Source organism: Sturnira hondurensis, unplaced genomic scaffold (genome assembly GCF_014824575.4).
Source record: "Sturnira hondurensis isolate 20B ecotype Veracruz unplaced genomic scaffold, ASM1482457v3 Scaffold0014854, whole genome shotgun sequence".
Lineage (NCBI taxonomy): Eukaryota > Metazoa > Chordata > Mammalia > Chiroptera > Phyllostomidae > Sturnira > Sturnira hondurensis.
This window is the reverse complement of record NW_028087485.1, coordinates 2,110,201-2,131,097: the sequence shown is the minus strand read 5'-3', so window position 1 is coordinate 2,131,097 and position 20,897 is coordinate 2,110,201. Positions and strand designations below refer to the sequence as shown.

General features: G+C 48.9%; 1 protein-coding gene and 1 long non-coding RNA gene across 4 annotated transcripts in view; one reads left to right on the top strand and one right to left on the bottom strand.

Annotated features, from left to right (window-relative positions):
• Positions 1-1,008: 1,008 nt before the first annotated feature.
• Positions 1,009-4,003, bottom strand: LOC118999406 (uncharacterized). The gene is made up of 3 exons (XR_005069101.1): positions 3,689-4,003; positions 2,756-2,985; positions 1,009-2,079 (listed from the first exon to the last, which is right to left on the bottom strand). It is a non-coding gene; the product is annotated as an uncharacterized LOC118999406 (long non-coding RNA).
• The window catches only part of CASP7 (caspase 7), a 35,196-nt gene continuing 17,603 nt past the window's right edge, over positions 3,305-20,897 (top strand). The window contains exons 1-2 of one of the 3 annotated variants that reach the window (XM_037063885.1): positions 3,305-3,412; positions 9,395-9,510. In XM_037063885.1, the coding sequence (XP_036919780.1) occupies positions 9,395-9,510 (116 nt within the window). In that variant the 5' untranslated portion in view covers positions 3,305-3,412. Of the gene's footprint in view, positions 3,413-4,132; positions 4,232-4,390; positions 4,539-9,394; positions 9,511-20,897 lie in introns of those variants that run through there. The other 2 variants (XM_037063884.1, XM_037063883.1) reach the window with 2 other exon arrangements.

The window sequence follows — 20,897 nt, the reverse complement described above, 5'->3', positions numbered from 1 at the left end:
AGCTCCCCATAGCAGCACCTGGAGGGAAGGGGACTGTCCTTAGGGACTCCAGGCTCAGGAAGACTCTCACACTGAAACATAATACATACGGGGCAGCCTGGGTGAAGGGAGCAGCAAAGACAAAAATAGAAGACCTGTAGTTTCGCCAAATAGTCTACTCTGCTGAATTTCTCTAACCTTACCTAGGGAGAGGGCTGGAAGCCCCAGTAATCACTGAGAAAGAATTCCATCGTAATCGGGGGTGCGGGGTGGGTGCAGGGGCAATCAGGGACCACCATCAGAGTTCAACTGAAGAAAAAGTGACTTCTTCTCTGCCTGAGGTGGTGGTTGATGGTACCCATAGTTGCTACGTGTTCTTGGTCAGCCTTATGAAAACAAGACTCGCCAAAACGATTCCCTGGCTAGTGTAGCTCAGTGGGTTGAGTTCCGGCCTGTGAACCAAAGGGTCACCAGTTCGATTCCCAGTCAGGGCACATGCCTGGGTTGCGGGCCAGGTCCCCAGTAGAGGACATGCAAGAGGCAACCACACATTGATGTTTCTCTTCCTCTCTTTCTCCTTCCCTTCCCCTCTCTCTAAAAACAAATAAATAAAATCTTTAAAAAATAAACAAATAATTTGCACAAGACTTAAAAAAAGAAAACAAAAGACTTGCCAAAATGAAAGATGTAAACTTTGACGTATGCCGTCACTTATGTTTTTAAACGGCACCGATTAGATGTCAGAGTTTGTGAGGAGAAACTGTCTGTGGATGGGACGGTTTAAGGAACTAAAGCGAACCTACATTGCCGGGTAAGGTACACAGAGGCCCCACCTACTTGTCATCAGACAAGGTCTCCCTGGCAGCCACCCCTCTCTCTCACATCCGGACAAGCCCCTCCCGTCGCAGTGATGACCTCCGGCCAAGGAAGCCTTAGCCAAGGAGGTCCCCTGGCCATCAGGATTGGTTCAGACAGCATCTGTCTTGGCCTGGGTTCCCCAGAAACAGAACCCGAGGCAAAGGCTTACGTGCAAAGACTCTATTCGGAAGTGCACCAGGGAACCAGGGCCAGGGGCAGGAATGGAGCGGGGAGAGTGGATAGCAGGGTTCGTTCTCCGAGTGGCCACCCCTTGATATGAAGTGCACTGCGTCGCTTGATCTCCATCTTCCAAGAGGCCCTCTGAACATCTACGACTCAGGAACATCTGCTAGAGAAAGGAAGCATTTGTCTGCTGGCCTCCGTCTCCCGTGGGTGAAAGTTTTGCCCCCTTGGCGTGTTCACCTCCCTACACGGCCATGCCATCCATGTGTGTGTTCACCGAGTCCCCAAGCATCTCATGCCTCCACAGCAACAGGGAAAACGCAAGGGCAGGAGAAGGCCAAAGGCACTGTTGGCTGTGCCCACGTGGACATGGCCAGAGCCCATGCGGAGCTAGGTACCATTGCCGAGGCCGGACGCAAGGTCCAGAGAGACCTGCCCAGGGGCACCCGTGAGGCCAGCCCTTGGGCAGCCATCCGAATGGTGAATGTGGGATTCTTTCCCCAGTGTGAGGAGGAAGACTCAAACTCGACTCACGTGTGTATGGAAAGGCAGCGCAGAATAACAGTGTGGGCCCAGGCTGGACAGACACAGGGACTGCAGTTGGAAGAGCCTATCACTTAGACCCTAAGGGTCAGTATAATTATTAGACAGGAAAAAGTTCACAGTCATTCCTTCCCTTCCATACACGTCCAATTTTATCTGTTACCACTACATTTTATTTGCTGATAACCCAGCCTGACAATGGCACCTTTGTGGTTCCGCACATCAGCCCACAGTGAAGAACTAAAAAAAGAGTTATCCTTCAAACCGTCTTTCTGAGCCAGCAATATTGAAGTGTTCGACACATGTAAATATTGGCATGATCTAATTCATGATAAAGCCTTGTGGATGGAAAATTCATTACATTTCCAGACAACATGATCCTGCTTCTGCCACTTGCGAGCTTGTGATGTGGGCAACTTCTCCGAGTCTCAGAAGTTCCATGTAAGATAAGTGGAGAGATTACCTGCTGGGGCCCCTTCCGCATCTAGCGTGGTTGTACTCTATTTCAGGAATACCCTGCAAAACGTTACATGTGTAAATGATACATGAATTAGAGAGCAACTTATTTGCTTTACCATTAGGACTTTTCCATTAAGATTTATGAACCATTCATTTCTCAAGTGGTTCATAACTGAATTCCCTAAAAAAGGAATTTACCCCCAACATTTCAGGAGCATGGGTATTAATGAGTCCTACATGGTACCTTGGTCTGTTTGGGCAGCTATAACTAAATACCACAGACTGGGAAGGTTCTAACAACAGAAATTTGAGCTCATAGTCCTGGGGGCTAGACGTCCAAGATCAAGGTGCCAGCATGGCCCAGTTCCAGTAAAGGTGCTCTTCCCAGTTGAGGAGGACAACTTTCCTCTGTGTCTTTACAAGGTGGAAGGAGCCAGGAAGCCCTGCCTAGCCTCTTTTATAAGGGCACTAGTCCCATGTGCCAGGGCTTCACACTCATAAATAAGCACTTCCCAAAGGCCCCACCTCCCAGCATCATCCCATTGCATGTTAATTTCAAGGATGAATTGGGTGGATACAAATAGCCCAGAGAACAGCCATGTTGGGAAACAGCGTAACTGCCTGTTAAAAATATATTTAGGAATTCAGGGTTTTCACATAAACTGATAAATTATAATCATTCCTTTACACTTGCCTGGGACCAGTCTTTCTTAAACCAATGAAGTGTCCTTACCTGGTGAGATTTTAGAGACAATATGAGTCTCAGGCCCAGAGCAAAGCAAGCAAACCATAAGACAAGGTGAGGTTCTTGCCTGATGTCACACTGCGAAGTTTCACTCCCTTCACTCCAGGCGTTGATAGTTCTTTACGAGCAAATATCTCTGGTATATACACGACTAATATCTTCTCAACTATGTACACCTCAGTGTGACTGAGTTAACTAGCTGCTCCCCCTGAGGAGTCCTGGAGAGAAAGGCAATGGTGGTCTTCGGTGGAGGCCAAAAGGTGAAGAAAGACATGTGTGAGTGTGAGTGTGAGTGTGAGTGCGTGTGTGTGTGTGTGTGTGTGTGTGTTGGCGTCAAGTAGGGGTGGCTTGGGGGTAGGAGTGAAGTGGAATCTGTGGAAGTATAGTCTCCCATTTTAAACTAACTCACGGCTACAAACCCAGTGGCTGACACCTGGGGGTGCTCATTAATATTTTGGGGACGATTCGCGCGCTACATCAGGTCACATGGGCTGTGATTTGTGATGGAAACTTGCTCAAAGCTGAGTTAGAATCCTACCGCCCACTCGCGATGACAGCCGCTCCCCAGCGTGGGAAAAAGTTCTGGAGGCCCAGAAGGTCACAGGGCATCCCACCGTAGCCTGCTTGACTCCACCTTGGAAGAAGGTAATTTATGCAGAGGTGCGTGCCGAGCCCCCGGGAGGGTGCGACTCACCCAAGACTGGGATGAAGGGTCGTCTTAGAAAGAGCTGTAAGGGTGTGGGAACTGGGCCCCTGAATCGGTGCTGAGGCCCAAGTCGAGGTGTAGAGGGGGGGCAGCTGCGGAAAGGGAGAGCAGGGGAGGGGTAGGCTCTGAGGAGCACCTCCCACCACCCCCGCATCTTCCCGCTACAAGAAGCGGGGGGGTGCGGGGGCGGGGGGTGGGTGGGAGGCGAGCTCCACCGTTCGCTGCGTGACTGAGGACGCTGCGTTGGAGCTCTGCCAAAGCTGCAGAACGCGCCTTCTTCTCCTCTCGGCTGTAAGCTGGACCGTCGGATCTCATAGATCTCTGCAAACTTGACCTACACGCTCTCCGGTACGCGCGGCATCTTTGCGGAGGGAGCTCTCTGGAAACTACGTGCGCAGTGGACCGGGCCATTTTGCGGGCAACCAACTTTTGCAAGGGCGTGTTGTCTCTGGGCTATGCCCGCGACTAAGTTTGTGGAATGCGCGACCTATTTTGCATTGGGCGCCCCGGGTGCCCGGCCCCCAGACACGACGCACGACAGTTGCTCGCAGTCAGCCGCAGGGCGCTGTCTTCCGCGACGGTGCGCATCGCCCCTTCGGGGAGTGCACACTCCCTAGCCCGAACACTGGCCCCTCGAACTGTCGCGCGACTCCTCCCACTCCAGCGTGGCGGCTTTTACTTTCGATTTTACGAGAGTGGCCTCAGACGCTAGCTGCGGAGGGACAGTAGGGGCCGCAAGCTCTGGCCGCGGAGGAACGGTAACTTCGGCTCCCGCCTCCGCTTTCGTCTTTCCCGCTTCGGGGCGGCGGGCCTCTTCTCCCCCGCCAGCCCTTCTTCCGTCCTCCCGTCCGTCCCGCGCGTTCTTCCTTCCGCAGCGAGCACTGGCTGCTAGGCTGCCGGGCTGCCAAGAGCCGGTCCTTTGCCGCTGGGAGGCTCGACCGCTTGCGCTGAAACTTCGGCGAGAGGGCTCTCCACGCCTCCAGCATCGGGCGCTTTGATCCGCGTGACCTCCTTTCCCTCCCAGCCAGCGAGCTTGCGTCACCTGGTGCTGTTGGAAGAGGAGAGGTGGGTTTAGAAGGGAAGGAGCGGTCCGCCTTCTCGCAGGGTTGACAGCCCCCAGGTTCCAGTTCCCACGTCCTTGCTTGCCAGTTTGTAGGGCCTGGCTAGAGTTTGCAGCGAGGATGGAAGCAGCTGATCGCCCCTGTCAGGGCTTAGTATGCTGCACGTGGGCTACCATCATCACTGCGGCGGCACCCTTGTGCTGGACCCTTGAAGTTCCCTTGAGGAAATGAAAAGTCAGGACTCTTAGGCTGCCCTGTCACCAGTGTATTCAAGTTTGACATTTATGGGGCAGTAAGTTTACTGGTAGGTGATTGTGTCATTCCCAGGCCTTTTTCCTTGAACTTCTGGACTGGCAGACAACTGGGCCCTAACTTTTATTTGCTGACCGTCCGTTTCCTCCTTAAGGGCCTACACACAGCCTGACCTTCATCCTGGATAGACAGGTACCGCGTAGGCCCACGTCTGCCCTTTCTTTGGAGAAATCAAAGTTTCTCCTGCGGTGAGGGTTAAAGGGTCCAGTTTCCTAGCAGTGCTCTGAGTGTCAGGAGCCAGCGCAGCCCTTGGGAGCCCTCAGAGCCCCCTCGTTGTCCCAGTGCCGGGGGAGAGGGGGAGAGAGGTGGGGGTCCTCGCGGATGCTTGTCTTTGAGCCTCGTAGGACGGTTGTCTTCACGGCCAAGAGGGGGTGCAAGTTGTATTACATTAGTTTGTGGAGGAAGCAGCTGCATTCCCTCCCCCCATTAAAAAAAAAAAAGTCAGACAGTCGCTGAGAAGCGATTTCCTACCAGATGTGTACCCAGTCGCCTGTGAAGTGTGTATAGAAATAATGACGAAAGGGTTTTTGTTTCCGGTCTCCATAAAAGCTGCTTCAAATGTGAATGTTATTTGAAAATACCATTTTTGACAGTTGAATATTTTCATAGTCTTGAGTGCGGGCAGTGGAGATGACAGGAAATACTCATTGAGCATTTACAATGGGTTACACTGTGAGTAGCATTGTACGTGCATTATTCCATTCAGCCTCAGTTTACAGATGAAGAGAGAGAGGCTTGGAGAGGTTGGATTCTTTGGTCAAGGTCCTGTGCTTAGTAGGTGGAGGAGGCGGTTTAACCCTTGGTGTGCTGCTCGCCGCGACTGGGCTCTCCATGGCCTCCACCCCCCACCCCCCCCACCCCACCCCCGTTTCCTTTGGTTCTGCTGTGGGTCCCATATCAGCAGTTCATTTGGGACACGGAATAACGTAAACATTTTAAGTACATTTCAGTTATAACACCTTTAAGGAAATATTGATTGAGTGCCTGCTGTGTACCTGGCACTGTTCTGTGACTAGAACAAAAAATGATGAGGATTAAGATAAGCTCTGAATGTGCAAAGAGAGTCATAGTGGATAATAGCCATAGTGATAACTAGCCTAGAGTGCCTGGTACTATTAATGCTTTATATATATCATGTATGAATTTACTTAAGAGAAGGTACGCATATTTAACAACGGAGTAGGCAGTATCCTGTGAATGACCGACTGCTTTCTGAGCCTGTGCCCCAGGAAGGGGACACATATAGGAAAGTTACGCCAGATGTGGCCTCTCCAGGAACAGGAGAGCTGAGATGGGACTGGATTTTCTTGATGGGCCGAGGGCACATGGAATGAAGGGGTCAACACCAAGTTTTGCCTTGACTGAGATGATGTGACTGAGATCAGGCACCCCACTCATTCACGACCCTTGATCTGGGTGAACTTGATTTCACTCAGAGATCAAGCCCAGCTTCCCGGGCATAAGAAAGTCACTGAAGGTTTGGCCTTACAGACTTCAAACAGTCAAGTCCCAACACCACGCCAGCGTGTTTTAGACATACGCTCTGGCAGGGTGTTAGAAGGGGAGTTTGCTGCCCGCCCTACAGTGGGCAGCAGTGACCCAGAAAGATGCTGTGCGTGTCACACAGACCCTGCTGGCCTAATGTTTGGAGCGAAAGTTCTGGAAGTCCTCCCACCACGGAGCCATAGAAATCAGCCTGAACTTCACCCCTCTGTAGCTATGGCCAAAAGCCCCTCCAAGTGGCCAAGAAAGAATATGAGCTGTGCCTGTCCTTTGATGGAGCAGGTTAGGTGTTTCCTAAGTGTGCAGTTCCTTCTGCCTGCATCACCCCACCCCACCCCCACTTCCCCTTCTCAGATCTCAGGTCACACAGTTCCTCCCCTGAGAACCTCCCCCAATTCCTGAGGCTCAGTCCCCTGGTGTTCTACACACACCACAACAGCAGCCCCACATTTGTGGCATGCCTTTATGGGGAACAGAGCCTCTTCCAACACCAGGCCAGTTTGCTACAAAGTATAGCACCCCCGACCGCCCCCTGCCCCTGCCCTAGCACACCGCCTGGCACAGTTGAGTAAACACTCATCAAATGACTCTTCTCAGTGGTCCCAGCAATATTAAAAGGGCTATTTTGCTGAGGGTCTTTATATATATACATAAAGGTCATGTCATTATATCCACATACTACCCAGATTCAGCCTCTAAGATAGTGAAATCAAAAGGCTCAAGGCTTCACGCCTTGTGTTGAAGTTAGTGTGTCTTTTTTCTGGTGGCTCTTACGTAACTCAAACTTGCTCATTTTGAAAATATTTTACTAGTTGGTCCGAAGGTTGTGGGTTATCGTTAAGCTGAAAATATTTTACTGCTTTGCTAAATACCAATCCACAATGAAAGGTAATTAAGTCTATATAAAGGAAATGAAATAAAAACTGTTGAGCATTTCTGTATGCCTGGATTTGCCCTTATCGCTGGGGATAGGGTTATCTCTGCTTTGGAGAAACATTTTGAGTCCTAATCTGAAAACCCCATCTGCCTCCAAGCTGAAAGCTCATTGGTGGCAAGGGGAGGGGCATTTGTGATGTGTTGAGAAACAGGACAGCCACCTGACTTCTAATGGTTGTTGTACAGATCTGGTGTGGGAGTCTCTCTCCCTCCCTCTCGGTTCTCCCCTCACTGCCCAGTTCAGCCCTAAGGTGAGCTAGAAGGCGACGACGTGATAACTCCACTGTCAGCTCAAGGCCACTAGGAGCTCAGGGCCACTAGGTGGATGCTTTGTGGTCTTGGACCCCTCCCAGCCAAGCTGAATTCCTTCCCCCCCCCACCTTCCACAAGCCGTTCCTTGTGCTCTGGGACACAGTATGTTCTGACAAATCAGTGCCTTCTTGTTTTCTAGTCAAGTGCAAACGTGCCCGAGGGGGCCCTGTTGAATGCAGGCCTACACCTGTCACCTGTGGAGTGCTCTGTACAGTGGCTCAGAGGTTGGGACCAGTGGAAATTACAGCCTGGAGAGTTGTGTCTTCATTCTTGAGGCCCATCCCTTTTCGGGAAAGGAAGCGGGACTCGATTTAGGAGAAATGACGCTAGAATAGGCTCTGCCTCTGACAAGCTGCATCACTTTTAGCTGGTTCTCTTCCCAGCTTTTCATTTGATTAGTATCTATTTAGTAAGCATCTCTGCGTGCCGGGCACCTGCGCCATGATGAACTTACATTGTCATGTATGAACCAAGCAATAAGCAGAGTGCAAATAGACCAGACAAATAAAGGGAATGGGAATTGGGTGGGTGGGGGGTATCGATGTCATAGGAGTAATCAAGGATGACCTCTCTGCAGAGGTGCCATTTACACCGAATTTTGAAGACGGAGAGTGAACCACGGGGCAAAGATGGCAGGGGCACGGGGCAAAGATGGCAGGGTCAGCAGCAAGTATGTGGGCGGTGACTCCTAGAAAGAGAGAACCAACCATGGGCCCAGCCAGAACCCGAAATGAGCGTGGTACGCCCAAGGACTCGAGGGAGCTGGGAGCTAATGGTGTGACAGTGAGGGGTGGCCCGGAGTGCTCGCTGCTGGCTTCAACCTGAATCCCACTGTCTTCGAGTTATATGGCCTGGGACAAGTCATTAACCTTCTCAGCCTCAGCTTCCTCATCTGTCAAAAGGCAATTATCAAAGGGCTGATCTAACAGTGTTATTGGGAGTACTGAAAATATAACGTTGGTAAAACAATAACAAATCCAAGTTTCTGTTCTTACGCTGTAATTTTTATTTCTCAGTGTAGAGGGAGTGGTAGGTGAGTAGGGGTCCTGTTGGCTCATAGTTTCCCCAGATCAGGGATCAACGTGCCTGTTTTGGGAAGGGCCAGCTCGTAAGTCGTTTAGGCTTTACGGGCCCTGTTATCTGTTGTCACAACTGCTCAACTCTGATTGTGGCAGGAAAAGCAGCCACAGACGATTCGTAAATGAAGGGGTGTGACTGTCCCAGTAAAACTTTATTTACAAAAGCAGGCAGTGGGCCACAGTTTGAAGGGCCTTAAAATCCAAAGACATGGAGTTAGATTGGAACTTTTAGATCATAGGGGTTCCCTGAAGATGACGGAGTGTCAGATTTGAGGACATCCGTTTTTGGTAAAACCATGATAAATCATGGGAAACAGAGAGAGCGCTTTATGCCGCAGGCAGCTCCTTTCTTGAACTGGGTCTGAGCAGAGGATAAACCACTTGGCAGAAACTGAGGGGAGTTTCTTGGTGCCACAGACCTCGAAAGGCCATCCCTCAGCTCCCCGTACACAGGGAACACTTAACAAAGTCGTGGATGCTGGATTTTGTGGGGACTTGGTTTTCCTCCCCACTGTGTCCTCCTCTCTGGAACATACCTGAAATAGAGTTGGCATTCAAGCGCTTGAATGAGTTGATGGGGGCGGGAGCCCAGCCCTGGAGTCTCCGTGTTCAAGACTGCTCATCTCCAGGCTTAGGTAAAAACTGTGGCACCTAAGGAGTGCTAATTTAAAGACGTCACACTGGATCCCAGTTTTCTGTTCTGTTTTTCTCCTCCCAGATGGCAGACGATCAACATCAAGACTCTGTGGGGAAGGAGGGAGCTGGAGATTCGGGGAGCGAAGATATAGTGGACGCCAAGCCAGACCGGTCCTCGTTTGTCTCATCACTGCTCAGGTGGGTTTCCTTCCTGGCCGGCGTAGTCAGGGGCCCCGGGCGGCTTGGCCTGCCAGGCCTCTGCTGCCTCAGGCACCCACGGGGAGGACGATGCTCTGGGGAAGGGGTTTATGCTGCAGGTGGGAGGTCCACAAGGACCCTGCTGGCTCTGTGACAGCCCTACGCCCCCCGTGTACACTCCTGTGTTTCTGGCCCCAGCCCAGCTATGGGAGAAAACTGAGCCATGGGGGTGCCCTGCTCAGTGGTCGTGTACCTGGGGGGCAGCTGCCCAGGAGGGAGGGGCTGTCCTTGCCAGAGGCGATGGGCAGCCACAGCCCTTGGAGCGGAGCCTGGGCTCACTCCCACCCTGCACCCTCTGAGGCACTCCATTGAAGCAGGCAGCATCCTGTCTGCTGAGTCCCACTTTTTCCTTTATTGAGTTCACTTGTAAATTCTAAACCTTACATTTAATAATAATAATAATAATCTTATGTATTAAACTCTTGTACAACAGCTCAGTATCCCACGTAGTCCTTGTAACCCCCAGAGATGGTTCCCTTGTCACCACCATTTAATAGGTAAGGAAACTGAGTTGCTAAGAGGGTTTAATAGCCTGCCTTTCTGATGACAGTTAATAAATGGCAAAGCTGAGCCCTGGCTGGTGTAGCTCAGTGGACTGAGCACCGGCCTGCGAACGACAGGGTTACTGGTTCGATTCCCAGTCAGGGCACATGCCTGGGTTACAGGCCAAATCTGCAGTAGGGGGTGTGCGAGAGGCAACCACAAATTGTGTTTCTCTCCCTCCCTTTCTCCATCCCTTCTCCTCTCTAAAAATGAATAAAATCTAAAAAAAAAAAAATCCTTAAAAAAATAAATAAATTAAATAAATAAATAAATAAATAGTAGAGCTGAGATTAAAACCCACTTGGTACCAGCCCCGCTCACTTAATGGCTCTGCTGAGCTTTCCATCTAGAAGCAGAAGGTCACAGAGGGGTGAGTGTGCGTGGCTCCCTGACAATAGGCAGGGGCAGTCTGTGGGTCAGAAGCTTCAGGCTTCTTGATCACTCCTAAGGCAGGCTCCACCAGGGAGGGGCAGCCAGGGGGGGTCAAAGTTCAGGGTAGGGAGTGCTCCCACGCAGTGCTCAGGAGGGCAAGCCCTGGTGATGAGGGGCAGCCGGGCCCCCTGCCACAGCCCAGAGAGAGCCTCAGGTCAAGCATCCCAGACAAAACTTGCAAAGGTGGAAAGACCGTAGCGTTCTGGACCCGAATTCCACTGGCATTGGCTGCCATCCAGGGTCAAGGACACCCAGTGAAGTGGCCAGGAAATACAGTTCCAACTCTGGAAAACTTTTCCTGGCTGTTAGTCAATTGGTCCAGGCTGGATCTTTCCCTTTGCAAGCCCTTCAGAGCGGTGGTGGCCTTCAATGTGTTTGCTCACAGACACCCCCAGTAAAACTACACACACTCCTGGTACATTTTTAAGGTAATGCATAAATTGCATAACAAAATAGTTGCAGAAATGGACTAATATTTCAACTTCCCAAATCTTTTGAGTATTTGGGTTAAGCAGGTTGCCTCTAAGTGAAAGAGAAACAGAAATTGTGTGACAGTCATTTCATAAGTCTTAGTAAAGTCTTTTGGTGTGCTTCCTAGAAGTTATGAAAATGAGTGATATATTATAAATATTGACATTTAAAAAACATTTTTAAAATGTTTCCAGTGAAATCTAAATCCATAGTACTCATTTCTCCTGGATTAAGTTACTTTTTCAGCTATTAATTCACAGTTGATCTACACAAATAAGTGTTGATAAATCATCAGTATTATTGTCAGCGTAAGAAATGTTGACAGTAGAGAATTTTTGTGTTTATTTGAGACAAACTCACAACATATGCTAAGGAGCAAGATCTCAGACTCTCCGGAAAATAACAAGTTTTACAGCTTCTTTTACACATTTGAAATTAAGAAAGGAAACACCTGGAGGTGGAGAATGCAAGGCCAGGATTGGATTACAGGATAGTTAAGATTATGTGTTCTCTTGAAGGTTAACACCCCCTTCACGGGGTATATACCTCTGACATTCAAAGATGTGTTAACCTAGATGCACAGAGCAATGGAAGGGCTGGCTTAAGACCTTCCACTGAAGAAGCAAGCGTGGTGCTCAGAATCTTCCAAAACCATTCAAAATTACAACTAAACTGCAGAACAATCACCATTCAGAATCCCCTGAAATCTAGCTGAACAGAAGTCCTGCACTAGGGATATAAAGAAGAAGCCACGCCGAGACTGGTAGGAGGGATGGAGATGCGGAACAGGCTGGTCCCACACCCACCTGTGGCCGTTAAGAATCCCAAGGGATATCTCGGCTGGAATGTGCCCCCTGAGGGGCGAGGACACCCAGCCCCACGCAGGGCTCCCCAGCCCAGAACACCAGTGCAGGAAGAGGAGTCCTCATAACCTCTGGCTGTGAAAATCAGTGGGGACTCTGTCCAGGTGGAACGGGGGGCTGCTGGCATCCCAGATGTTCTCTTAAAGGGCTGAGTACAGACTCACTCACTCTGAGCTCCAGAGTAGGGACATACAGGGAGGAACTGAACTGTTTGGCTTCGGGGCAAGGGCTGGAGGGGCAGAGGGGTAGAGGGCAGGCACCCCCGGTTTTTTGTTGGGCCCTCCCCCACCCAGCCTGCCAGTCTGAGTCTCTGTTAACCAGGCTAATTAACACTGCTCTCGCCCCACCCTGGCGATTCCCTGAGACTCCAGGGAATTCCCTGAGACCCAGTTTACTCACAGGCTGGAACCTCTTTCAGCAGCTTTTCTTTACCAGCAGCTGGCCTGAGCCTGTGCTGAGGACTTTCGTAAAATCTCTGAAAAGTCCACAAACCCCAAATAAGCAGTGTCTAGCTTCAGCGTGCCCTGTGCCTCTTGCCCTGTGATCTCAAACTTGGCAGTAATGGCATCTGGCCTCAGAGCCTCTCTCGGGTGCCCACAAACCCAGTACAGGCAGCGATCAACCACTGATAACTTTGTAGCTCCTGCCAGGTGGCTCCAGGTGGGCACAGGTATCTGTTTACCTTGGCCCGCACAAGGGCACGTCCCAAGAGGCCTCTGCACTAACACATCCAGTGGCTGGCTTCAGACCAGAGCACCACCCAATTAGCTGCACAAACAGCATACGCACAGGGTGGGCTCCGCAGGCACAAGAGCTGTGCTAAAGGGAGTCCTGCAGCCCCGGGTCAGCCCCTGCGTGATAGTTCGCCCGCTACAGTCAACGCCAATCTCACAGCCAGTCAGCCTGAGGGTCAGTCCTGCCCACTGACATTCCAAAAGCAGTCAAGGCTTAACTACGTCAGGAGGGCACACACAACCCCCACAAGGGACACCCTTGGAGCACGTGGCTCAGGGGACTTGGGAGACGTAGCATCTCTCCCTGATGCATAGAAAGAAACACGGGGAGGCTGCCAAAATGAGGAGACAAAGAAACAGGTCCCAAAGGAAAGGACAGAACAAAACTGCAGAAAAAGAACTAAACAAAATGCAGTCTACCTACCAGATGCAGAGTTCAAAACCATGGTCATAAGGATGCTAAATGAACTCGGGGAAAGAGGTGACGAGCTCAGTGAGAACTTTAACAGAGAGACAGGCAACATAAAAATGGATGTAGAAAACATAAAAAGAACCAGTCAGAGGTGAAGAATATATTAGTGGGAATCAACAGATTAGATGAAGCCGAGGATCAAATCGGTGGTTTGGAAGACAAGGTAGCAGAAGACACCAAATCAGAACAGCAAAAAGAGAAAAGAAATTTTAAAAAAGTGAAGATAATTTTAAGGGGCCTCTGGGACAACATGAAATGTACCAACATTGCCTCATGGGGTACCAGGAGGAGAAGAGAGAAAGGAATGGCTAACCCTTTTGAAGAAATAGTGATGGACAATGTCCACAATATGGCTAGAGAAATAGACATAGAAGTCCAGGAAGCACAGAGAGTCTCAAACAAGATGCACCCAGAGAAGTCCATGCCAAGACACATCATGGTTAAAGTGCCAAAGGTTAAAGACAGAGAATCTTAAAAGCAGCCAGAGAAAGACAGTTACGAGCAAAGGAGCACCCCTAAGACCGTTCGTTAGCTGATTTCTCAGCCGAAACTTTGCTGGCCAGAAGGGATTGGCACAAGATATTTAAAGAGATGAAAAGCAAGGACCTACAACAAAGATTACTCAGTAAGGCTATCATTTAGAATTGAAGGACAAAGAGCTTCCCAGACAAGAAAAAAACGAAAGGAATTCATCACCATCAAACCAATATGACAAGAAATGTTAAAGGGTCCTCTTTAAGAAGAAAAATTAATAATAAAATGGCAACAACTACATACTCATCAATAATTACTTTAAATGTAAATGGATTAAATGCTCCCATCAAAAGATAGGATAGCACAAGACCCAAAAAGACTGAAAGTTGTGGGAAAAGATATTTCATGCAAATGGAGATGAATTTTAAAAAGCTGAGGTTGCAATCCTTATGAGGGGGACCAAAAAAGCCCCAGAATTTATTTATAAAAAATTGTATATTTATTCTTACATGTTCAAACTTCAGTCACCTTCAAAATACTCTCCATTTTATGCAATACACCTACCAAGACATTTTTTCCATTGCTCAAAACAGTTTTCAAACTTGTCAATGTTGTTGCTTTTTAGTGCTTCTGCCATTTTTTCCACCTTTTCCACATTGTCAAAATGTTTCCTTCTGAGGACTTTTTTCATCCAGGGAAATATTCAAATAAAAAGTTGCTTGGGATGAGATCAAGTGAATAGGGAGGGTGGGGCATGGCGGTCATGTTTTTTTCAGTCAAAAACTGCTGAACTTCAGCTAATTTTTTTCGGTGTGGGCAGGTGAGCTCATAAATCACCCATTATGAAATGGGCAAACTCACTGAGTCTTCAAAAGAAAATTCGCTGAAGCTCAATGCAGCCTCTCACAACAATACCAGCTGGTCCACGGATACAGATGGGCTCCTAGCACACTCACCTGTGGGGGGAAGCCTGTACTACTGGGGCCTGCCCTCCGGAAGATATTTCCAGTTTTCTTTGGGCCCCCCTTACATATCAAACAAAACAGACTTTAAAACAAAGGCAAAGCAATTCAAATTCCAGCTATTTATCCAAAGAAACCCAAAACACTAATTCAAAAAGACATATGCATTCTATGTTCATCGCAGCTTTATTTACAATAGCCAAAAATATGAAAGCAACCTCAGAGCCCATCGCTAGAAGAATGCATAAAGAAGATGTGGAACATGCATACAATGGAGCATTATTCAGCCACAGGAAAGAATGAAGCTTTGCCATCTGCAATAACATGGATGACCTAGCGGGTATTCTGCTAAGTGAAGTGAGTCAGGCAGACAAACACAAATACCATGTGACTTCACTTACATGTGGAATCCAAAAAAAAAAAACAAATAAAGGAACAAACAGAACAGAAACAGATACAGAGAACATTTTGATAGTTGCTATATGAGAGGCGTGTTGGGGGGATGGGTGAAAAGGGGAAAGGGAATAAGTGTGCAAATTGCCAGTTCTAAAAATGGTCACGGGGTTGTGAAGTGAAGCACAGAGAAATAGATGTACAAGTCAGTAACGTTGTAATAAGTATGGATGGTGCCAGGTCGGTGCCAGCCTTATTGGGCTGGTCTCCTTGTAAGTTATATAAATGTCTAATCACTTTATTGTACATCTGAAAGTAATATAATATTGTACATTAACTGTAATTGAAAAATAAAAGTCATTAAATACCAAAAAGAAGTTACAGGCCTGAGGTGTGACTGCCTGCCGTGACCTGCCCAGTTTGGAATTTATGGTCTGATCAACCTTTCCGTAGAATGGGTTACTTTCCCTGGGAGCCCTTTTATTCGTCCACATTACTAAATCGTTAAGCACCAAAGTAATTATTAAATGGAAATTGCATTGTAATTGCAACTTGTGATGGAATGGGTTGACTTTTAAAGTTAGTTTGTGAATAAATGCACAAATAATACTTATTGCTAGAAAGACAGAGCGCAGAAGCACCTCCTTTTCCCTTTTTCCTTCTTTATTTGTAGACATAGAAGTGCTGAGAACCCATGAATAAAGACACAGAATGGCAGTTGTATTATAATAATGTCACTTGATTCTTTGAATTCCTTCCAAGTTCCATGCCAGAGAATGACAACTCAATTCGCTCCTCCTTCGATTGTTTTGAAAATTAAGAATTGGAAATTACCTGACTTTCAAAGAACGGTTACTCAGCCCTTGGTGACATTTATGTTTTTGGTTTCAGCACAAAGAGGCTTTGCCGCAACTTCTCAGACAACCGTTTCTCTTTCACTTTGAGGCAACTTGTTCAACCTAAAAACTGCCACAAAGATAAGATAATTACAGTAGCATGAATGAACATTTGTTAGTGTCCTTGTTCTGGAAAATGCTTTTAAACCAATGCTTTTAAATATACATACATATTACATATATACATATATACACACACACACACTTTATATATACATACAAATACATATGTATATTTGTTGTTGTCGTTAAGACCTGGTGCTGCAGATGGAGCTCATTCATTTGTGGAAAGTGTCTCTTGTGTAATCCAGTTCACGAAGGCGGTTCTCCTCATCGAAGCAGCCCGCCCCACCAGACCTGTTTTCAGGCAGCAGAGGCCTGATACCATTTTTCCCCTGTTCAGTACATGTGCCGTGGGGCATCCCTGTGACACCCACCTGGTTTCTGAATTCTAATTCTGGGGTGGGTGGATGAGGGGGAGGGAAGGTGGGGGAAGCGGGGGGAAGGGCACCAGCCCAACGCTGTGGTTACCTCCTTGGGTCAGCGTTTGCTTTGCTCTCACAGGCCCTTAGCCCCACGGTGGTCCTATCTGTGGGAATAGTCAAGGATTGAAAGTTACTAGGCAAGAGTCATATCATTCCCATTCCATTCTACTGTCTACATGTTCTCAACCTCTAACTGAACCTGGAACAGCCCAGTGTGCCCCGGAGAGCCCTCTTTCTCACGCCTCCCTGCGCCCTCACCAGAATCCTGTGGCAGCAAGGAGCCCCACCCCAGCGCCTGGTTCAAGGAGACTCAGGGACACTGATACCCAAAGTGCCCCTGTGTCAGAGGACATGGAGGTTTTGACATCAGCTAAGGTGCAGGGTGGGTGGGAAGTCTACCCTTCCTTTCTGTAGTGGGAGACGGGAGGCTGGGAGAGGGGAGGTGGTGTCTTACCCAGGCCAGTTTTAGGAAAAATGCAAATGGAAGGTGAGGGTCTGTCTGGTCATTTATTCCCTCAAAACTGCCTGTCTGACCCCTTGGAAATTCTTCCAGCACCCGTGTAAAGACTTCTGCCTTAAAAACACATCATTTCGCAAAACTGGACCTGCTCTGTGGTATGGGTGTATTTTCCTCTTAAGTCCTTTGGAAAGGTGCATGAACCTGGATAATTTCCTGTATTCTATACCTTTTCCATAGCATGGTCAAGGTCGACATCAAGCTTCATGTTCTCAAAATAAGCGGGAAGCCAAACATTTCAATTAAATTCCCTTTTCTGAACTGCTTAGTTGATTTATTTTGTTAGCATAGAGGAAATTTAAATAACATTTCAAAGAAACAAGTGGGAACATTATACAGGGCAGAGCAGACAGGCGGTAACTACGGAACACCGCCAGGACCGTGTGGTCGCCAGATCTCCGCGTCTAAGTGAGACGGGGATTGTTCGCTGCATGGGGGGCGGTTGTTTCTCCCCAGGCACACGCAACCCTTGTTTCTTCTGCTCCAACAGACCTGTCAGTGCAGTGAGTTGCTTCCTTTGGTCGCCTGAGTAGTAAGATGTGATTATTGAGTGATTGAACAGTACTGAGCAGTTGAATGTGTTCCTCCTCCGGAGAATGAAATGTCTGGTGCTTATTTTCTCTGACTGCACTAGGCCAGCTCGGACCCACGTGCGAGAGGCTATGCTGGCCACCAGCCAAAGAGGCCGTTTGGATAAAATTCCATCAGGATTTGTTACGTACCCTTCAAATTTCAATTTTTCCTTCTGCATTCTACTTCAGAAGGTAAAAGTTTCTTTCCTCTAGGAAAGGATTACTGGCTTTAACATTAGCCATTGGAGATGCCATTTTTGGGTCATCAGTTTATCACTTCATTCATTTGTTAAATATTTAAGGAGTGACAGAGTGAGGGCGAGTCCCTCACACCAAGTAGTTGGTTAGTGGCGTGGCCAGGATTTGAACCTGCATGCCCAACTGCCTCTCAAACCCTCGATTACCATTGTCTACTGCCACCTTTATGTGCCAGGTTCTGCGCTAGGCTCTGGGGCTGCAGCCGTGAACAAGATCAACAGGCCCCCTGCCTCAGACACTCACGGTCTGGTAGAGAAGGCAGACATGGAGTAGGCAGTTGGGGCGTGATGGCCCTAGGATCGGGCAGAGCTGGGCCCCGGAGAAGTGAAATGAAAAAGAGCACCCAGCCTGGTCTTGGTGGCCAGAGAAGCCCCCCTGGAGACGTGACATGTGTGCTGAGACTTGACGGGAAGGGGGAGGTTGTGGAGGGGAGGGGGGCACCGCAATCCAGGGTCATTCTAGCTGGCAGGAATGTGGCATGTGGAGGCATGGCAGAGAGGAGATGGGGGAAACGGCCAGGGGACCAGAGTTTAGGAGGGCCTGCCTGCAGGTCACGTGAAGGATTTGGAATCAATCTCAAGGACAAGGGAAGTCACTAAGGGGTTTTAGTGATGTGGTCCATTACACACATAGGAACACCCAGGGAGCTGCACTGTGCAGAATGCATTGAAGGGGGGCCTTGCGGGAGGGGAGGCAAGTTAGGGGCTGTCCCAGTTCTGCAGGTGAGCGTGGGCGCTGCAGCTGGGAGCAGGCCTGGGCAGGTGGACGGGGGCAGCCAGACTCCAGAGGTGCCTAGGGGTAGAAACTGAAGGAGAGACAATGAGGAGAGTGGCACCTGGACCATGGGGGTGGCTGAAGTCATCCAGTAACCACTGAGTCCTCTTGCTAGGAAAAGGGGTGACGGCATTTCTATTCTCCTGTCACAAGGATAGAATGGCACCAAGCATTTGCCACCTTTCATCCCTCCCCTGAACCGCTTTCCTGAGTGAGATTTCCTGAGAAACGTGGATGCTATCAGAGACCTTGTAGGTATGAGACTGTCATACCACAATGAGACTGTCATTGTGTCAGAACAGTAACGCCTGCCCCGGTGTCACCTGTGCGGGAATCTCCGTGCCTTACAGATTCTAACTGGGATTGTTTGTCCCGCTAAAATTTAACTCATTGGGGTGATCTGAATACCACATCAGAGGTATGCTACTTCCTGCCAATTTGAAAGGTTTGGCTGCCCCTCTTGTTACCCTGTCTGCTGTCAGATGTGTGGGTACAGGTCCTGGGAGCGTTAATAGGCTGCTCTGGGTGCTTCCTGCAGCGGATGGCAGGCACCTTCTCCCTAGCCCTCCCCCCCAGCCCCCCCATCCCATCCCACACTTCTTTCTCCAGGTCTCAGAATTACTGCCCGGTAAGGCAGTGGAGATGGGAGTAACACCCCCCACACACACCTGTCTCTGGTTGAGGACAGACTGCCCACCCAACCTTTCCTTGGAAACCTCAAGGATTCTGGGAAAGGGAAAGAAGCCTCCTTTTCTCCCCAAAGCTTGGTGGGTGGTGGGGAGCGGCACTTGCCCTGGGTGGGCAGTTCCAAGTCCTCAGTCCCATCTTGTCTTTTTGTCTCATGGCCACTAGATGGCACCACAGCATCGTTTTATTTCCATTGCATTGGGCTTTAAATAAACAGACTGTTCTTTACTTTCATTTAAAGTTTCAGGGGTGTGCAACCCACGGGCCAAAATAAAATTGTAAATTTACTTAAAAAACCTTTTTTTGCTCATCAGTTTTCATTATTATTTGTGTATTTAATGTGTGGCCCAAAGACAACTCCCTGATAGTTTCTAACTTTATGATTACTGAAGAACATTTGGAAAACATCATAAAACCACAAAGAAGAAAATATCCAAGGTATTAATTTCAAATTAGTGAAGTGTTGGATTTTAAAAAATGACTTAGAAGAAATACAGGACGTTTACAAGCAACACTGGTTATGAGCCCTGGTTTATGGAGCAAAGCCTGGTAGTGTCAGCTGGAAACAGAGCCCTCTCAGACAGGAAGGCAACCAACCGGGCACCAAGCACAGGTTACCTGCCACCCCAGTTAACGATGTGGTCCCTGCCCTGGATACAGACCCGGGTTATCACTGAGTGTCTAGGCACGGCTACAGAAAATAGTTAATAACAAAAAATAACTACTTGCCGGATTGTTGGGGCCAGGTGGGAGCCGAGGGAGGCTGGGGCGAGGAAGGAGCAGGGAGCACTTCGGGCCGCGTTGGGGGCCAGTCGTCAGAGATCCTCTGGGGACTAAAGAGCCTGCCCCCTGGGGTTCTGGGAACAGGCAGCCCAGGTCCGGATGGGCTGCGTTTGGCCCTGGGGCTGCCACGGGGAACCCCTGCGGGTTCAAACCCAGCCCGGTTGTGTGGGCAGCCGCATCCCAGGAGCGTGGCCTCATGCAGGAGCACGTCAGCTGGGGAGTCAGATTCCTGGCTGAGCTGCACTCAAGGTCCGAGTCAAAGGAAATTAAAAAGAAGAAAAGTAGCAAACACGCTTTCAAATTTCCTGTAGGCCTGGGTGGGGCCTGTGTGTGCCTGCCCAGGGCTTAGTTTAGCTTCCGGTTCCTGAATGAAGGCGGCATGGGTCAAAAAGGCCCGTTTTCAGAATTTGATAAACTCCCGCTGTTTTGGGCGGCCTTGCGTTCCAACCTTGGTCCACCTGAAGTGTGTTTAATAACTGCCACTTGTTGTGATTCTTCTTTCTTGGGATGGCAACTTGGGTTTCTCGCCTAGTGAGTGTTATATTGTAAATAGGCCCCTGTAAAAAAAAAAAAAGTGTTATTTGTGAAATTGTTCAGGTGGCCTGCCTTTTCATTTGGAGAAGGAAGAAAACAATGTTTTAGAAGCAGCAATGCTTTGGAATCAGAAGGAAGAACAACAGAGAGAGCAGGCCTTAACTTGTGCCAAAAAAAAAAATGTTCCAGGTTAAGTGAAAGCCACTCGATCCCAACCGTTTATTGAAAGAGGCCGGGTCTGTGCCCCCTAAGAGGAAAGAAACAGTTAAAACGTAGGCAGAGAGGGTGGTTCCCTTGTAGTAAAGGCGGGGGTCAAATCCAGACGCCACCCTGCTGGATGCCTGTCTCCCAGATCGTATATAAAGAGTAATAAAGAGTTAGGGCTATATTTGAAGCAGGGACGATACCACGTAAGTGACAGTGGAGGCAGACAACCCAGGTTCAGATCCCAGCCCTGCCTCCTACTCATCAGTTGGG